General features: G+C 49.0%; 2 protein-coding genes across 2 annotated transcripts in view; one reads left to right on the top strand and one right to left on the bottom strand.

Moving 5' to 3' along the window:
• LOC123772040 (zygotic gap protein knirps-like) overlaps positions 1-19,805 on the bottom strand; it is a gene marked incomplete in the record, with an annotated part of 198,958 nt that overhangs the window by 20,390 nt on the left and 158,763 nt on the right. The window contains 1 exon segment of the mRNA XM_045764898.2: positions 2,968-3,242. Within this exon segment, the coding sequence (XP_045620854.2) occupies positions 2,968-3,045 (78 nt within the window).
• The window catches only part of LOC138372197 (uncharacterized), a 9,912-nt gene continuing 4,135 nt past the window's right edge, over positions 14,029-19,805 (top strand). Inside the window, exon 1 of the mRNA XM_069337515.1 lies at positions 14,029-14,044. Coding sequence (XP_069193616.1) covers positions 14,029-14,044 — 16 coding nt within the window. The remainder of the gene's footprint in view (positions 14,045-19,805) is intronic.

Here is a 19,805-nt window from a genome sequence, read left to right as displayed (position 1 = left end):
ATCGTGAGAAAATGAACTAAATAACAATAGTAGACAACATGAGAGAATCACAATGTGTTTTTGATAAATATATCACCAAAAAAAAATTATAGTTTTCAAAACCTGTTTTAAGGTTTTAAGCAAAACATTGATGGGGCGTATTTGAACAACCGGCCCTGAATATGTAATCCTTATACATTTGCATACTTCATATTGTATGTCCAACCTTAAAGGAATAATGCTTGGGAGATTAATATGATCAATCAATATACATTAATCATCAAAACTATCCAACTTAGCATACCATCGATTGATTAGATTAAAATGTATAAATTTAAATGTGAATATTAAATGAATACATGTATACATATAAATGTATAAATTAGATTATACGTAAACTTTCAAATGTATAAAAATATTATACATTTGAAAAAAAAAGAAGCACACGAAGCTGCATAAAATTTATCCTAATATATTTATGACATAAAAAATGCAATGAAAATAATTTTGAATTGGTTTAATGAGTGTAAGTTTGAGTATGAGGAGCATGAGTTTGAGTATGAGTGTGAGTATGAGTTTGAATTATAAGTTGTTGTTGTTAAAGATTCGCTACCTAGAACAAAGTTCCAAGTAGCACGGGCTATGGTGAGCCCGTAATATTCCGTCATCTAGGAATGTTCTATCCCCTTGAGGCTTCTATTTCAATAAACATCACAATGTTACCCTGCATCAATGTCTGACTCCTTGTCATCAATGTTATCAATGATGCATTACGATAGTGTGATTACTCTGTGTGATAATAATAACGATCATGATTAATCATTTAATTACTCAGAGAGCCATATGGAGGTATGGCTTTGACCCCCTGGGTCAAGATAGGGAAGGAGAGATGAGTATTATAGAAGAGGTGTCATGAGGGCCTTACTCATCCAGCCTGACTCATCGATATTACTGTAGTTCTAGCCCTCATCCATCCAGCTTGACTCATCTACGCTACGATCCGCGTCTGGATATCCTAACAGCTTAAAAAATACCCTAATTGGATCCTAATCTTTATGGTGTTTGTGTACTCACCTAATTGTACTCACCTAATTGTGCTTGCGGGGGTTGAGCTTTGGCTCTTTGGTCCCGCCTCTCAACTGTCAATCAACTGGTGTACAGATTCCTGAGCCTACTGGGCTCTATCATACCTACATTTGAAACTGTGTATGGAGTCAGCCTCCACCACATCACTTCCTAGTGCATTCCATTTATTAACTACTCTGACACTGAAAAAATTCTTTCTAACGTCTCTGTGGCTCATCTGGGTACTAAGTTTCCACCTGTGTCCCCTTGTTCGTGTCCCACCCGTGCTGAAGAGTTTGTCTTTGTCCACCCTGTCAATTCCCCTGAGAATTTTGTAGGTGGTTATCATGTCTCCCCTTACTCTTCTGTTTTCCAGGGATGTGAGGTTCAGCTCCTTTAGCCTTTCCTCGTAGCTCAATCCTCTCAGTTCCGGGACGAGCCTGGTGGCATACCGCTGAATCTTCTCTAACTTTGTCTTGTGTTTAACTAGGTATGGACTCCAGGCTGGAGCTGCATACTCCAGGATTGGTCTTACATAAGTGGTATACAGGGTTCTGAAAGATTCCTTACACAAGTTTCTGAAGGCAGTTCTTATGTTGGCCAGTCTAGCATATGCCGCTGATGATATTCTTTTGATGTGGGCCTCTGGGGACAGGTTCGGTGTGATATCAACCCCCAGATCCTTCTCTCTATTTGATTCTTGCAGGATTTCCCCTCCCAGATGATACCTTGTGTTCAGCCTCCTGCTCCCTTCGCCTAATTTCATCACCTTACACTTTCCAGAGTTGAACTTCAGCAGCCATTTTCTAGACCATTCCTCCAGTTTATCCAGGTCATCCTGTAGTCTCTGTCTATCTTCATCCGTCTTGATTCTTCTCATAATTTTTGCATCATCAGCAAACATCGAGAGGAATGAGTCTATACCCTCTGGAAGATCGTTCACATATATTAGAAACAGGATGGGTCCAAGTACTGAGCCCTGTGGGACTCCGCTGGTGACATCTCGCCACTCTGATGTCTTCCCCCTCACCGTTACTCGCTGTTTCCTGTTGCTTAAGTACTCCCTTATCCACTGGAGCACCAGTGTGTGTGTGTGTGTGTGTGTGTGTGTGTGTGTGTGTGTGTGTGTGTGTGTGTGTGTGTGTGTGTGTGTGTGTGTGTGTGTGTACTCACCTATTTGTGTCTGCAGGATCGAGCATTGACTCTTGGATCCCGCCTTTCGAGCCAACGGTTGTTTACAGCAATGGCTCGGGTCCTATTTCCCTATCATACCTGGTTTTAAAATTATGAATAGTATTTGCTTCCACAACCTGTTCCTGAAGTGCATTCCATTTTTCCACTACTCTCACGCTAAAAGAAAACTTCCTAACATCTCTGTGACTCATCTGAGTTTCCAGCTTCCATCCATGTCCCCTCGTTCTGTTACTATTCCGTGTGATCATTTCGTCTATGTCCACTCTGTCAATTTCCCCTGAGTATTTTATACGTTCCTATCATGTCCCCTCTCTCCCTTCTTTTTTCTAGCGTCGTAAGGTTCAGTTCTTTCAGGGGTTCTTCATATTCCGTCCCTCGTAACTCTGGGACAAGCCTCGTCGCAAACTTGTGTGTGTGTGTGTGTGTGTGTGTGTGTGTGTGTGTGTGTGTGTGTGTGTGTGTGTGTGTGTGTGTGTGTGTGTGTGTGTGTGTGTGTGTGAAGTGTGTGTGTGTGTGAAGTGTGTATATGTGTGTGTGTGTATGAAGTGTGTATATGTGTGTGTGTGTGCGCGCGTGCGTGTGTGCGTGCATGACATGTTTAATGGCCCAACAATGATGAAAGAGAGACGTCAATAAAGAGAGGAAGAATGAGAGAGATGAGACGACTATGAGACAAAACCTAACACACAACAGACAGAGAGAACAAGAGGAGAATATGACCATCCTCACCTTGCATCCTTCGCAGGTGAAGGCGCCGAAGTGGAAGCCAGCTGCGGGCTCCCCACACACACGACACAGCTGGTTCATCCCGCCTCCACCACCTGGGTCACGCCCCGCTTAAACCACCTGGCTGGCGGAAGGGGTTACGCATGCATCACCTAGCGGAGAGTAAGCTGGAACCAGCTACCTGTGTCCTGGCTTGATCTACGCCCACAGATGGCACGCCCACGCCAGCTGGCTGTGACCTCCGTCTCGCCCCAGGACAAGTCGGTCAATCACACCACCTGCGGAAAGAAAATTAATATTTTTAAGAAAGAAATAAACTCATAAACGCCTACATTCAAGTCACCACCATAATTACCTAATAATATTTACGTATGAATACGGAAACTGCAGGCGACCTATTGGTCCATACGAGGCAGCTCCTATTGGGCCATACGAGGCAGCTCCTATTGGTCCATACGAGGCAGCTCCTATTGGTCCATACGAGGCAGCTCCTATTGGTCCATACGAGGCAGCTCCTATTGGTCCATACGAGGCAGCTCCTTTTGGTCCATATGTGGGAGCTCCTATTGGTCCATACGAGGCAGCTCCTATTGGTCCATATGAGGGAGCTCCTATTGGTCCATACGAGGCAGCTCCTATTGGTCCATACGAGGCAGCTCCTATTGGTCCATACGAGGCAGCTCCTATTGGTCCATACGAGGCAGCTCCTATTGGTCCATACGAGGCAGCTCCTATTGGCCCATACGAGGCAGCTCCTATTGGTCCATACGAGGCAGCTCCTATTGGTCCATACGAGGCAGCTCCTATTGGCCCATACGAGGCAGCTCCTATTGGTCCATACGAGGCAGCTCCTATTGGCCCATACGAGGCAGCTGCTATTGGTCCATACGAGGCAGCTCCTATTGGCCCATACGAGGCAGCTCCTATTGGTCCATACGAGGCAGCTCCTATTGGTCCATATGAGGCAGCTCCTATTGGTCCATACGAGGCAGCTCCTATTGGTCCATATGAGGCAGCTCCTATTGGTCCATACGAGGCAGCTCCTATTGGTCCATACGAGGCAGCTCCTATTGGTCCATACGAGGCAGCTCCTTTTGGTCCATATGAGGGAGCTCCTATTGGTCCATACGAGGCAGCTCCTATTGGTCCATATGAGGGAGCTCCTATTGGTCCATACGAGGCAGCTCCTATTGGTCCATACGAGGCAGCTCCTATTGGTCCATACGAGGCAGCTCCTATTGGCCCATACGAGGCAGCTCCTATTGGTCCATACGAGGCAGCTCCTATTGGTCCATACGAGGCAGCTCCTATTGGTCCATACGAGGCAGCTCCTATTGGTCCATACGAGGCAGCTCCTATTGGTCCATACGAGGCAGCTCCTTTTGGTCCATATGAGGGAGCTCCTATTGGTCCATACGAGGCAGCTCCTATTGGTCCATATGAGGGAGCTCCTATTGGTCCATACGAGGCAGCTCCTATTGGTCCATACGAGGCAGCTCCTATTGGTCCATACGAGGCAGCTCCTATTGGCCCATACGAGGCAGCTCCTATTGGTCCATACGAGGCAGCTCCTATTGGTCCATACGAGGCAGCTCCTATTGGTCCATACGAGGCAGCTCCTATTGGTTCATACGAGGCAGCTCCTATTGGTCCATACGAGGCAGCTCCTATTGGTCCATATGAGGGAGCTCCTATTGGTCCATACGAGGCAGCTCCTATTGGTCCATACGAGGCAGCTCCTATTGGTCCATACGAGGCAGCTCCTATTGGTCCATACGAGGCAGTTCCTATTGGTCCATACGAGGCAGCTCCTATTGGTCCATACGAGGCAGTTCCTATTGGTCCATACGAGGCAGCTCCTATTGGTCCATACGAGGCAGCTCCTATTGGTCCATACGAGGCAGTTCCTATTGGTCCATACGAGGCAGCTCCTATTGGTCCATATGAGGGAGCTCCTATTGGTCCATATGAGGCAGCTCCTATTGGTCCATATGAGGGAGCTCCTATTGGTCCATATGAGGCAGCTCCTATTGGTCCATACGAGGCAGCTCCTATTGGTCCATACGAGGCAGTTCCTATTGGTCCATACGAGGCAGCTCCTATTGGTCCATATGAGGGAGCTCCTATTGGTCCATATGAGGCAGCTCCTATTGGTCCATACGAGGCAGCTCCTATTGGTCCATACGAGGCAGCTCCTATTGGTCCATATGAGGGAGCTCCTATTGGTCCATATGAGGCAGCTCCTATTGGTCCATACGTAGGAGCTGCCTCGTATGGATAAACAAACCTAATTAAGTTTCTCTTGTACATATTTTGTTCTTATGTATACATTCATCTGCCTGCCCAACATATATACTTCAACGCACAGCGTATTCCCTCTACACACACCAGCAGCCCACATATACACACACACCAGCAGCCCACATATACACACACACACCAGCAGCCCACATATATACACACGCCAGCAGCCCACATATATACACACACACCAGCACCCCACATATATACACACGCCAGCAACTCACATATATACACACACCAGCAGCCCACATATATACACACGCCAGCAGCCCACATATATACACACACCAGCAGCCCACATATACACACACGCCAGCAGCCCACATATATACACACACCAGCAGCCCACATATATATACACACACCAGCAGCCCACATATATACACACACCAGCAGCCCACATATATACACACACACCAGCAGCCCACATATATACACATGCCTACATTATCCTCGCACATATGTCAACATTTTTGCGCCCACATGTCAAGAGAAGCGGTGGTTGACGTACAGGGGTTGAGTGCTTGTCCAGTGGCCGTCAAGAGTCACGTCTTGAGCAGCTCTTGACAGCAGAGTGGCGAGTCTTCACAGCCCGGTGATTGGTGCCCTCCTGTCAACTCTTGGCCTTCTGCTGTCAAGAGGCGTACACCCCCCCCCCACTCTCTCACTCTCCCTCCCTCCTTCTCTCTCTCCAACCTGCTTCTACTCACTTCACCTGCTCCCCCCCTCCCCCTTCCCCCTCCCCCCCACACCTTACTTTCACCTGGTTTTCCACACCTCGTCCCAAACACCTGCAGCCCCCTCCTCCCACACCTCCCACACCTGTAGCCACCTCCCCCCCCCCCTCACACCTCTAGTCTTACTATCCGGGCAACAAGGGCTTATGTACTCACCTAGTTGTGTTTGCGGGGGTTGAGCTCTGGCTCTTTGGTCCCGCCTCTCAACCGTCAATCAACAGGTGTACAGGTTCCTGAGCCTACTGGGCTCTATCATATCTACACTTGAAACTGTGTATGGAGTCAGCCTCCACCACATCACTGCCTAATGCATTCCATGTCACAGTTATCTTGAGGTTATCTTGAGATGATTTCGGGGCTTTAGTGTCCCCGCGGCCCGGTCCTAGACCAGGCCTCCACCCCCAGGAAGCAGCCCGTGACAGCTGACTTAACTCCCAGGTACCTATTTACTGCTAGGTAACAGGGGCATTCAGGGTGAAAGAAACTTTGCCCATTTGCTTCTGCCTCGTGCGGGAATCGAACCCGCGCCACAGAATTACGAGTCCTGCGCGCTATCCACCAGGCTACGAGGCCCCCCTCCAGTTAAATGACTCTCCCGAATAACTCTGGCTTCTTATAGGGAATTATTTAAATTCCAGGAGGAAATTATAATTATTTTGTCTCCTGATTAGACCTTGTGTCATCCTGACTGTTCCTCCTGCCACAACGGTCAAAATACAACGTGCTAACATAACCAGAAACATTCGAACCCAAGCCATTCACCTAACCTAACCAGTGGCTACTTTTCTTAGTACCATCCACTTACGAAACCTGTGCATCTTTCCCCAATCATGGCGGCTTTGTTTACATGTATTAAACAGGTTATGAGCTCCGAAGCATTATACGAGGCTGTTTATAACAATAACAACCTTGGGTTGTGGAGTTTACACGCTTGTACACGCTTGGGCCACCAGCTGTGGAAGTGGGGCGTCTCATCTTGGGCCACCAGCTGAGGGAGTGGGGCGTCTCATCTTGGACCACCAGCTGTGGGAGCGGGGCGTCTCATCTTGGGCCACCAGCTGTGGGAGCGGGGCGTCTCATCTTGGGCCACCAGCTGTGGGAGCGGGGCGTCTCATCTTGGGCCACCAGCTGTGGAAGTGGGGCGTCTCATCTTGGGCCACCAGTTGTGGGAGTGGGGCGTCTCATCTTGGGCCACCAGCTGTGGGAGTGGGGCGTCTCATCTTGGGCCACGTGCTGTGGGAGTGGGGCGTCTCATCTTGGGCCACCAGCTGTGGGAGCGGGGCGTCTCATCTTGGGCCACCAGCTGTGGGAGTGGGGCGTCTCATCTTGGGCCACCAGCTGTGGGAGCGGGGCGTCTCATCTTGGGCCACCAGCTGTGGGAGTGGGGCGTCTCATCTTGGGCCACCAGCTGTGGGAGTGGGGCGTCTCATCTTGGGCCACCAGCTGTGGGAGTGGGGCGTCTCATCTTGGGCCACCAGCTGTGGGAGCGGGGCGTCTCATCTTGGGCCACCAGCTGTGGGAGCGGGGCGTCTCATCTTGGGCCACCAGCTGTGGGAGCGGGGCGTCTCATCTTGGGCCACCAGCTGTGGGAGCGGGGCGTCTCATCTTGGGCCACCAGCTGTGGGAGCGGGGCGTCTCATCTTGGGCCACCAGCTGTGGAAGTGGGGCGTCTCATCTTGGGCCACCAGCTGAGGGAGTGGGGCGTCTCATCTTGGGCCACCAGCTGTGGGAGCGGGGCGTCTCATCTTGGGCCACCAGCTGTGGGAGTGGGGCGTCTCATCTTGGGCCACCAGCTGTGGGAGTGGGGCGTCTCATCTTGGGCCACCAGCTGTGGGAGTGGGGCGTCTCATCTTGGGGCAATCTTTCTAACATTGGGTCCTCTAACTGGTGTTCCACACCCTGATGGCTTGGTGCTGCAGTCTGATGTTTAGTGGCTGTGTGTTCAGGAGTTCATGGAGCTCCTGGATTGTCTGATCATATGGTGGACGGTGTTTTGCTGCTCTCCTTACCGCCTTATTTCCCACTGCTTGCAGTTTCTGCATGTTAGTTTTCTTTATGGTGTGTAGTGGTACTGGGGGATACTCTAGATGCGGCCGAACTAGAGCCTTATATAGGTGGATCTGAATGTTAGTACTGAGGCTTCGGAATCTCCTCGAGTAAAAAATACTAATATCCTAACCGTCAAACTGCTCAGTTAGGATATTAGGAGCCAGGGACCCGAGGCCAGGGACCCGCCCGAGGCCCACAGGGGACCACCCGGGGCCCCAAAGACCCACCCGAGGCCCTAGGGACCCACCCAAGGCCACACGGACCCACCCGAGGCCACACGGACCCACCCGAGGGCACAGGGACCCACCCGAGGCCCCAAAGACCCACCCGCAGCGCCAGCCGCTAGAAGCAACAGTTCAATGAAGTGATAAAGAGGAATTAGACGGTGGGTGAGAGCCACGGCGGGCTCCGTAATGTCAGGTAAACACAGGAAGTGTCTGACACGGCAGTTTCGCCCCGAGTAATTAGAGGTGAAACAATGCTACGACTTCCTCGTAAGTCACAGCGAGAGTCGCATTCACTAATTCCCAAGTCGATCATTCTTTTCTAATACGCTCTGTCAGCGGGTTAAGACGTCGTAGGGGAAGAGTGGGTGATGAGGGAGGTCTTAGCGCTTAATGGGGGGGTAATAGAGCTTGAGGAGGAAGGGTAGGGGGTAGGGTAAGGTAAGACAAGGTAAGGACCAGGCAGACATGAAGGGAATAGAAAACAATGACGAAATCTGTGAGTAGAAAACAAAGGTGGAATGTGTGAGAGGAGAGGAAACACCTCGCAAAAGGTTAAGAGAGGCAAGAGTAGGAATTATCGGCCGTGGAGGCTGTTACAGCGCCCTAAACTTAACAACGGTGAGAACGCCGCCAGGATGGTGGCCGCTTTAACATGCTTAGGTGCACACACACACACACACACACACACACACACACACACACACACACACACACACACACACACACACACACACACACACACACACACGATTGAAGTAATGAATGTGGACGATTTGCTGATAAGACAAAACATTTTGCAATATTACTCTTGCCCTCTTTCATCTATATCACCTGTTATCTCACCCACCACGCCCCCTCTCTGACCCACCACGCCCCCTCTCTCACCCACCACGCCCCCCTCTCACCCACCACGCCCCCCCTCACCCACCACGCCCCCTCTCTCACCCACCACGCCCTCTCACCCACCACGCCCCCTCACCCACCACGCCCCCCCCTCTCACCCACCACGCCCCTTCCCCTCACCCACCACGTCCCCCCCTCACCCACTACGCCCCCCCTCACCCATCACACCCCCCCTCTCACCCACCACACCCTCACTTTTCTCACTAAAGCCCTTTCTGTTTGACCACAGCCCAAATATTCGACCCTAAAATCCTCTTTCCTGCCCTAATATAACTCCCTTCCCAGGCTTCAAACCCTTTTCGAGACTATTTCAACCCTTTTCTCTGTCACTACAGACATTCCTACTCTTCACATCCCTACATTAAAGTACAAATTACCCCTTCAATAATCTCCTTAAAAACCCATTCTCAATCCCCAGATTACAAATAACCATTCAGTATCCTCAATAGCATCCATTGTCTATAACTACAGCCCCTTTAGAATCTACACCTGCCTCTTCTATAAGCTCTATAGCTAATTTCTCTAGCTTTACAAGCTATGTTTTACAAGTTACATTGATAATAAGGAGCTTCACAAGCTCCTTATTATCAATGTAAACTATTTCTCACGCTTCTTGAATTGGGATGACGTTCTTAATTTCAAAAGTTCAGAGGGTGTGAAAGACAGCTTTTCCGCTCTCTCTCTCTCTCTCTCTCTCTCTCTCTCTCTCCTCTCTCTCTCTCTCTCTCTCTCTCTCTCTCTCTCTTTTCCTTTCTCTCTCTCCTCCTTTGTCACGCTTCTCCTTTCCATTCTTCGCGCCCTGCTCCCTATCCACCAATTTCCTCTCACATTTCTACTCAATCTCTTGCTTTTCCCTTTCTCTATACTGGTAGTTTAATAGCAGATAAACTGCTAACTCTTTCTCGCTTCTAAACACGAGAAGAGACGAATCACGAAGCAAATCAGTTAATTACCTTCTCTTGTTACCAGTAGTCAATCACTTGTACGGGACGGTAGATCGACGGTCTCTCTTCTTGCAGGGTCGGGGTTCGATCCCCGATGGTTCAAAGTGGTTGGGGGATACCGTTCCTTCATTTCGTCCTCATATCCCAGCTTTTTTTTTCTTCATTTCCTTCATTACTCATTCTACCTTCCCTTGGATCTTTTACCAACATTTCAACGGGAGAATTGACAGGATTGACGTGTTGAGAGGACAGTGGGAGAGTTGACGGGGACTTGGCAGGACTTGAAGTGGATGCTGTCGACGCGGCAGCTCCTATTCAACCCAAATTGATGAGGACTGATGTGGGACTCAAGTCGAGAATTGATGAATCGCTCGTTAACTGGGGCCCAGTTAACGAAATGAGCAGCGAAAAAATGTAATGTACACTGATTAATCTACACACACGGACCAGCAAGAACAATACCTGATCAACCAGGCTGTGACTCATACGTCAGGCTGCCAGCAGCCGCGTCCAACAACAGCCTGGTTGACCAGTCCACCAACCAGGAGGCCAGGTCGACGACCGGGCCGCGGGGACGCTAAGCCCCGAAATCACCTCAAGGTAACCTCAAGGTAAAGGGCAGGTCAACCAAGTAATCAGAGTATACTAAAGGTAATCAGAGTATACTAAAGGTAATCAGAGTATACTTTAGGTAATCAGAGTATACTTTAGGTAATCCAAAAACTTAAGAAACTCATCTCAGCAGCCAACATGAATGGCGAGGAACCTCTACTGATGTAGAGGTTTCGTAAATAGAGAATCAGGATGGTATTCAAACTCTTCACAAGACAGTAATGAAGAACAGGTTCCTAAGAACATATGAAAAGGATAAGAACACAATAATTAAGGAAACTACATACGCCTTATTGGTCCATACGAGGCAGCTCCTATTGGTCCATACGAGGCAGCTCCTATTGGTCCATACGAGGCAGCTCCTATTGGTCCATACGAGGCAGCTCCTATTGGTCCATACGAGACAGCTCCTATTGGTCCATACGAGGCAGCTCCTATTGGTCCATACGAGGCAGCTCCTATTGGTCCATACGAGGCAGCTCCTATTGGTCCATACGAGGCAGCTCCTATTGGTCCATACGAGGCAGCTCCTATTGGTCCATACGAGGCAGCTCCTATTGGATCATACGAGGCAGCTCCTATTGGTCCATACGAGGCAGCTGCTATTGGTCCATACGAGGCAGCTCCTATTGGTCCATACGAGGCAGCTCCTATTGGTCCATACGAGGCAGCTCCTATTGGTCCATACGAGGCAGCTCCTATTGGCCCATACGAGGCAGCTGCTATTGGTCCATACGAGGCAGCTCCTATTGGCCCATACGAGGCAGCTCCTATTGGTCCATACGAGGCAGCTCCTATTGGTCCATACGAGGCAGCTCCTATTGGTCCATACGAGGCAGCTGCTATTGGTCCATACGAGGCAGCTCCTATTGGTCCATACGAGGCAGCTCCTATTGGTCCATACGAGGCAGCTCCTATTGGTCCATACGAGGCAGCTCCTATTGGTCCATACGAGGCAGCTCCTATTGGTCCATACGAGGCAGCTGCTATTGGTCCATACGAGGCAGCTCCTATTGGTCCATACGAGGCAGCTCCTATTGGTCCATACGAGGCAGCTCCTATTGGTCCATACGAGGCAGCTCCTATTAGACCATACGAGGCAGCTGCTATTTACACCCAGCCAAACTGATGCAAGGGTTGATGAGCAACACCTTTGTCTTGACGCAGGTGTTTTTCTTCGCCCCTTTTCCCAGCTATTCGGAGCAGGTTCCGGTGCTACTGTTAGCACCTGGTGGCGTCACGGGGCGGCGTGTGACCCCTCTCATCCCGTCACCACCTTAAAAAGGTCTCCGTGACCTCCTTTTGAGAAACTTACGCACTACGCCACGGAGAGAGAGAGAGAGAGAGAGAGAGAGAGAGAGAGAGAGAGAGAGAGAGAGAGAGAGAGAGAGAGAGAGAGAGAGAGAGAGAGAGAGAGAGAGAGAGAGGGGGGGGGGAGAGAGAGAGAGAGAGAGAGAGAGAGAGAGGGAGACGGGGACTATGTAAACAGAACCAAGTTCACCACTGGAAGGAATATACGAACAAAATGAAGGCCCGGTGCCTGGCTACAGGTCAGGGCCATCGGGAATCGAACGCCGACCCTGCACGTGAAGCAGGACGTCTCTGTACCGGCTAAGGAGAAGATAATACCAAGAGAAAGTCTCGGAGAGTTAGAAATTAAAAGTCTAACTCACCTTCAAGACTCATATAACTTTCACTCAAAGTCTAACTCACCTTCAAGACGTATCTAACTTTCACTCTAAAGTCTTTCACTCCTCAGAATTCGTGTGTTGGGCTGCTGAAGTCTGACGTCCCACACTCACTCGACGCTAATAACTCAGGCAATACAAACTGCCCAATTTCCTTTTATTAATAAGTAATTAAATTTCAGCCCCTCCTATTTCCATCCTTCGTAAGAGAGAGAGAGGGAGAGAGAGAGAGAGAGAGACAAAGAGAGAGAGAGAGAGAGAGAGAGAGACAAAGAGAGAGAGAGAGAGAGAGAGAGAGAGCGAGAGAGAGAGAGAGAGAGAGAGAGAGAGACAAAGAGAGAGAGAGAGAGAGAGAGAGAGAGCGAGAGAGAGAGAGAGAGAGAGAGAGAGAGAGAGAGAGAGAGAGAGAGAGAGAGAGAGAGAGAGAGAGAGCGAGAGAGAGAGAGAGAGAGAGAGAGAGAGAGAGAGAGAGAGAGAGAGAGAGAGAGAGAGAGAGAGAGAGAGAGAGAGAGAGAGAGAGAGAGAGAGAGAGAGAGAGAGAGAGAGAGAGAGAGAGAGAGAGAGCGAGAGAGAGAGAGAGAGCGAGAGAGAGAGAGAGAGAGAGAGAGAGAGAGAGAGAGAGAGAGAGAGAGAGAGAGAGAGAGAGCGAGAGAGAGAGCGAGAGAGAGAGAGAGAGAGAGAGAGAGAGAGAGAGAGAGAGAGAGAGAGAGAGAGAGAGAGAGAGAGGGAGAGAGAGAGGGAGAGAGAGAGGGAGAGAGAGAGGAGAGAGAGAGAGAGAGAGAGAGAGAGAGAGAGAGAGAGAGAGAGAGAGAGAGAGAGACAAAGAGAGAGAGAGAGAGAGAGAGAGAGAGAGAGCGAGAGAGAGAGAGAGAGAGAGAGAGAGAGAGAGAGAGAGAGAGAGAGAGAGAGAGAGAGAGAGAGAGAGGAGAGAGAGAGAGAGAGAGAGAGAGAGAGAGAGAGAGAGAGAGAGAGAGAGAGAGAGAGAGAGAGAGAGAGAGAGAGAGAGAGAGAGAGAGAGAGAGAGAGAGAGAGAGAGAGAGAGAGAGAGGAGAGAGAGAGAGAGAGAGAGAGAGAGAGAGAGAGAGAGAGAGAGAGAGAGAGAGAGAGAGAGAGAGAGAGAGAGAGAGAGAGAGAGAGAGAGAGAGAGAGAGAGAGAGAGAGAGACAGAGACAAAGAGAGAGAGAGTGTGCCCTTCAAGAGAAAATACAGAACAGTCGAGGAACAGTAAATAAATAAAAAATAAAATGGGCTATTTTCAATTTAATGGGAAGAATGTTCATAAAAATGGCGAAAATGGAATCGCCTCCCCCCCCCCCTCCCATTACGTCTATTTCCTTTATTTTCATTTTCTTCTGCTCTATTTCTATCCATTTTTATTGAGGCAATTTACATTTGCTATTTTATTTGCTTTAATTCTTGTTTTATTCCTTATTTCCATCTATAGGGTCTCGTGGTAGAGTTGGCTACATTCTCGAACCAAAATCGGTGATCCCGAGTTCGATTCCCAGGAGAGACGGAAATGTTTGGCCACGTTTTCTTTCACCTAATGCGTCTGTTCACCTAGCAGGTATACCCATGATAATAAACAACTGTTATGGGGATGCATTCTGGAGAGGGTCAGTAGTTTGAGGTCGATATACAAGCCTAAAGTTAATATATACACACTGTCGTCCTGTCCCGGACAGGATGATTTTTGTAAACTCATCAAATGAGCCCGTTAGGAAGCTGCATCAATTCCTTGTAGTCATCAATGATAATTATAATATGCCTTTTAGTGACCTGGGGAGCCGGTCGGCCGAGCGGACAGCACGCTGGGCTTGTGATCCTGTGGTCCCGGGTTCGATTCCGGGCGCCGGCGAGAAACAATGGGCAGAGTTTCTTTCACTCTATGCCCCTGTTACCTAGTAGTATATAGGTACCTGGGTGTTAGTCAGCTGTCACGGGCTGCTTCCTGGGGGTGGAGGCCTGGTCGAGGACCGGGCCGCGGGGACACTAAAGCCCCGAAATCGTCTCAAGATAACCAGCCCCGCGGACGAGCCAGTCAAAGCTACGATTCACAAAGCACTTACGAGCTCTCGTTAAGTGCTCCAAAACCACTGGGTTGTGAACGACCTCGTAGTGCTTCGGAGCTCGTAAACTGTTTAATAAATTGTAAACAAAGCCGCCATGATTGGGGAAAGATGTACTGGTTTCGTAAGGGGTTGAGTATATATATACTTGACTCCCATAGAAGTATTATTGGAAGACATGTAAAGTTTGATTTCATTCATAAACTTTTGAGAGAGTTTTGATCAATGTAGGCGTTGGTACACTATGTGTAGTGTACTCACCTAGTTGTGCTTGCGGAGGGTTGAGCTCTGGCTCTTTGGTCCCGACCCTCAATGTATGAGAGTGTGGCTGTCATTGTGTAGTGTATTGGTTGGACATGTATATGAGTGGGATTGGGTGGTTATAAATAGGAGCTGCCTCGTATGGACCAATAGGAGCTGCCTCGTATGGACCAATAGAAGCTGCCTCGTATGGGCCAATAGGAGCTGCCTCGTATGGACCAATAGGAGCTGCCTCGTATGGACCAATAGGAGCTGCCTCATATGGACCAATAGGAGCTGCCTCGTATGGACCAATAGGAGCTGCCTCGTATGGACCAATAGGAGCGGCCTCGTATGGACCAATAGGAGCTGCCTCGTATGGACCAATAGGCCTTCTGCAGTTACCTTTGTTCTTATGTTCTTATGTATGAAGACGTGAGAGGAATACAAGATATACAGCATCCCATCTAAGCCTTTCCAAAGACTTACAGTTAAATTATGACGTTTGTGTATTAATTGACAAGATTTTATTAAACCATTTGATAGATAATATCTGTCTTGTCTGTATCTTGAGTAATTATTTTATTATATAATTATTTATACACCGGGACATACACATATATATATTTTTTATATGTATGTAATATATAAATTATATAAATTATATAATTACTATATATATAATTTATATATATAATTACTATATAATTACTATATAATTACTATATAATTACTATATAAATATATAATTATATATATATAATTACATATTATAATTATAAAATTACGCTTTTGTGCGTACTTACGCCAAAAATATATCAGACTAATACACAATATTTTACTGATGATATTGAATACAATATTGAATACTCGATATTTTAAAACTGATGAATGCGTTTTTGTGTCCGTCTGTTGTTGTTATCTTTACGTTATCTTGAGATGATTTCGGGGCTTTAGTGTCCCCGCGGCCCGGTCCTCGACCAGGCCTCCACCCCCAGGAAGCAGCGCGTGACAGCTGACTAACACCCAGATACCTATTTTACTGCTAGGTAACAGGGGCATAGGGTGAAAGAAACTCTGCTCATTGTTTCTCGCCGGCGCCTGGGATCGAACCCGGGACCACAGGATCACAAGCCCAGCGTGCTGTCCGCTCGGCCGATCGGCTCCCAGGTTGTTGTTGTTAAAGATTCGCTACATGAAACAAGTAGTTCCAAGTAGCACGGGCTATGGTGAGCCCGCAGAGTTTCCGTGTGTCCGTCAGTCACTTGAATAAGCCCATGAGGCTGAACCGGGGCTCGTCCGCCGCTTGAACGAACCTAACCTCCAGACACGCTGCATAAATCTCAATCTCAACACGACGCAACAAACATAAATAACATTCCTGACACATAACCACAGTTTCGAACCTCCGACAAGGCACGCATGGGTGTGAAAACTCCCCTCCCCGCTCCTCCCCACCCCCCCCCCCCTCACAGGACACAGGGTCGTGACGGTTGTGCCTCACGAAGGCTCGCTTACTGATCTCTCTATATGGACTCATTGCGTCGCCAACGCCATTATCTGTGACTCGGAGACCGGGTCGTGCTGCGGACGGCCCAAACGGCTCCGAAACATTTAAAAGAGCGTGAGAATGGGATGTTACTGTCGTTCAGAGAGGGTAATTGACTCGTCCAGATGTGGTGTAACACTTTATACCTCGTCTACGTCCCTTCTATAAGCACGAATCACTCTTAATTACAGATTTATTACTATTATTATCACATTAAATCACATTAACATTATGTATCAATGAGAAATTGGCCCATACGAGGCAGCTCCTATTGGTCCATACGAGGCAGCTCCTATTGGTCCATACGAGGCAGCTCCTATTGGCCCATACGAGGCAGCTCCTATTGGTCCATACGAGGCAGCTGCTATTGGTCCATACGAGGCAGCTCCTATTGGTCCATACGAAGCAGCTCCTATTGGTCCATACGAAGCAGCTCCTATTGGCCCATACGAGGCAGCTCCTATTGGTTCATACGAGGCAGCTGCTATTGGTCCGTACGAGGCAGCTGTTATTGGTTCATACGAGGCAGCTGCTATTGGTCCGTACGAGGGAGCTCCTATTGGCCCATTCGAGGCAGCTCCTATTGGTCCATACGAGGCAGCTCCTATTGGTCCATACGAGGCAGCTCCTATTGGTCCATACGAGGCAGCTCCTATTGGTCAATACGAGGCAGCTCCTATTGGCCCATACGAGGCAGCTCCTATTGGTCCATACGAGGCAGCTCCTATTGGTCCATACGAGGCAGCTCCTATTGGTCCATACAAGGCAGCTGTTATTGGTCCATACGAGGCAGCTCCTATTGGTCCATACGAGGAAGCTCCTATTGGTCCATACGAGGCAGCTCCTATTGGTCCATACGAGGCAGCTCCTATTGGTCCATACGAGGCAGCTCCCATTGGTCCATACGAGGCAGCTCCTATTGGTCCATACGAGGCAGCTCTATTGGTCCATACGAGGCAGCTCCAATTGGTCCATACGAGGCAGCTCCTATTGGTTCATACGAGGCAGCTCCTATTGGTCCATACGAAGCAGCTCCTATTGGTCCATACGAAGCAGCTCCTATTGGTTCATACGAGGCAGCTGCTATTGGTCCGTACGAGGCAGCTGTTATTGGTTCATACGAGGCAGCTGCTATTGGTCCGTACGAGGGAGCTCCTATTGGCCCATTCGAGGCAGCTCCTATTGGTTCATACGAGGCAGCTCCTATTGGTCCATACGAGGCAGCTCCTATTGGTCCATACGAGGCAGCTCCTATTGGTCAATACGAGGCAGCTCCTATTGGCCCATACGAGGCAGCTCCTATTGGTCCGTACGAGGCAGCTCCTATTGGTCCATACGAGGCAGCTCCTATTGGTCCATACAAGGCAGCTGTTATTGGTCCATACGAGGCAGCTCCTATTGGTCCATACGAGGAAGCTCCTATTGGTCCATACGAGGCAGCTCCTATTGGTCCATACGAGGCAGCTCCTATTGGTCCATACGAGGCAGCTCCCATTGGTCCATACGAGGCAGCTGCTATTGGCCCATACGAGGCAGCTCCTATTGGCCCATACGAGGCAGCTCCTATTGGTCCATACGAGGCAGCTGCTATTGGCCCATACGAGGCAGCTCCTATTGGTCCATACGAGGCAGCTGCTATTGGTCCATAAGAGGCAGCTGCTATTGGTCCGTACGAGGGAGCTCCTATTGGCCCATTCGAGGCAGCTCCTATTGGTCCATACGAGGCAGCTGCTATTGGTCCATACGAGGCAGCTCCTATTGGTCCATACGAGGCAGCTGCTATTGGCCCATACGAGGCAGCTCCTATTGGCCCATACGAGGCAGCTCCTATTGGTCCATACGAGGCAGCTGCTATTGGCCCATACGAGGCAGCTCCTATTGGTCCATACGAGGCAGCTGCTATTGGTCCATAAGAGGCAGCTGCTATTGGTCCATACGAGGCAGCTGCTATTGGTCCATACGAGGCATTCTCCTATTGGTCCATACGAGGCATTCTCCTATTGGTCCATACGAGGCAGCTGCTATTGGCCCATACGAGGCAGCTGCTATTGGTCCATACGAGGCAGCTCCTATTGGTCCATACGAGGCAGCTCCTATTGGTCCATACGAGGCAGCTCCTATTGGTCCATACGAGACAGCTCCTATTGGTCCATACGAGGCAGCTGCTATCGGTCCATACGAGGCAGCTGCTATTGGTCCATACGAGGCAGCTGCTATTGGTCCATACGAGGCAGCTGCTATTGGTCCATACGAGGCAGCTGCTATTGGTCCATACGAGGCAGCTGCTATTGGCCCATACGAGGCAGCTGCTATTGGCCCATACGAGGCAGCTCCTATTGGCCCATACAAGGCAGCTGCTATTGGCCCATACGAGGCAGCTCCTATTGGCCCATACGAGGCAGCTCCTGTTAGTGACCACCCCAACTCATTCATATATTGTCTCAAAGACATGATAACTTACCCTCACCAAGCCTGAAGACGTTACAATGAGGAGACGGTCTTCAAGACGATACAATGAGGCGTTCGTAAGATACTCGTAAGAAATGAAGAGGCATGCAAGAATTTAAGGATAGGAACTGAAAAGTATACCTTCAAGGTACACTTGACGATGAAGATGGTATACCACTGCAGGGGTATACACCTAGTTAAGAATATATAACGGGTATATATCATCAGGCAGGTGAGGAAGGTCACACCTTGACGTATGTCTCACGAGTGACCTTGTAGTTAACTTTATAAAGCCAGCAATCAGCGTGTACCTTAACTACACACACATACAGACACACACACACGACACTGGAAGACAGAAGAGGAAGGGGGGGACATGATCATAACCTACAAAATCCTCAGGGGAATCGACCGGGTAGACTAGGATAAACTATTCAACACTGGTGGGACGCGAACAAGGGGACACAGGTAGAAACTGAGTACCCACATGAGCCACAGGGACGTTAGAAGGAACTTTTTCAGTGTCAGAGTGGTTGACAGGTGGAATGCATTAGGCAGTGATGTGGTGGAGGCTGACTCCATACACAGTTTCAAGTGTAGATATGATAGAGCCCAGTAGGCTCAGGAACCTGTACATCAGTTGATTGACAGTTGAGAGGCGGGACCAAAGAGCAACAGCTCAACCCCCGCAAGCACAACTAGGTGAGTACATAAGAAGGTACACATAAGAAGGTACACATAAGACGGTACACATAAGACGGTACACATAAGACGGTACACATAAGACGGTACACATAAGTCGCTACACATAAGACGGTACACATAAGACGGTACACATAAGACGCTACACATAAGACGCTACACATAAGACGGTACACATAAGACGCTACACATAAGACGGTACACATAAGACGATACACATAAGACGCTACACATAAGACGCTACACATAAGACGGTACACATAAGACGCTACACATAAGACGCTACACATAAGACGGTACACATAAGACGGTACACATAAGACGGTACACATAAGACGGTACACATAAGACGATACACATAAGACGCTA

Source organism: Procambarus clarkii, chromosome 38 (assembly GCF_040958095.1).
Source record: "Procambarus clarkii isolate CNS0578487 chromosome 38, FALCON_Pclarkii_2.0, whole genome shotgun sequence".
Lineage (NCBI taxonomy): Eukaryota > Metazoa > Arthropoda > Malacostraca > Decapoda > Cambaridae > Procambarus > Procambarus clarkii.
Note: the sequence above shows the minus strand (reverse complement) of the source record. Positions and strands in the feature narration are given on the sequence as shown.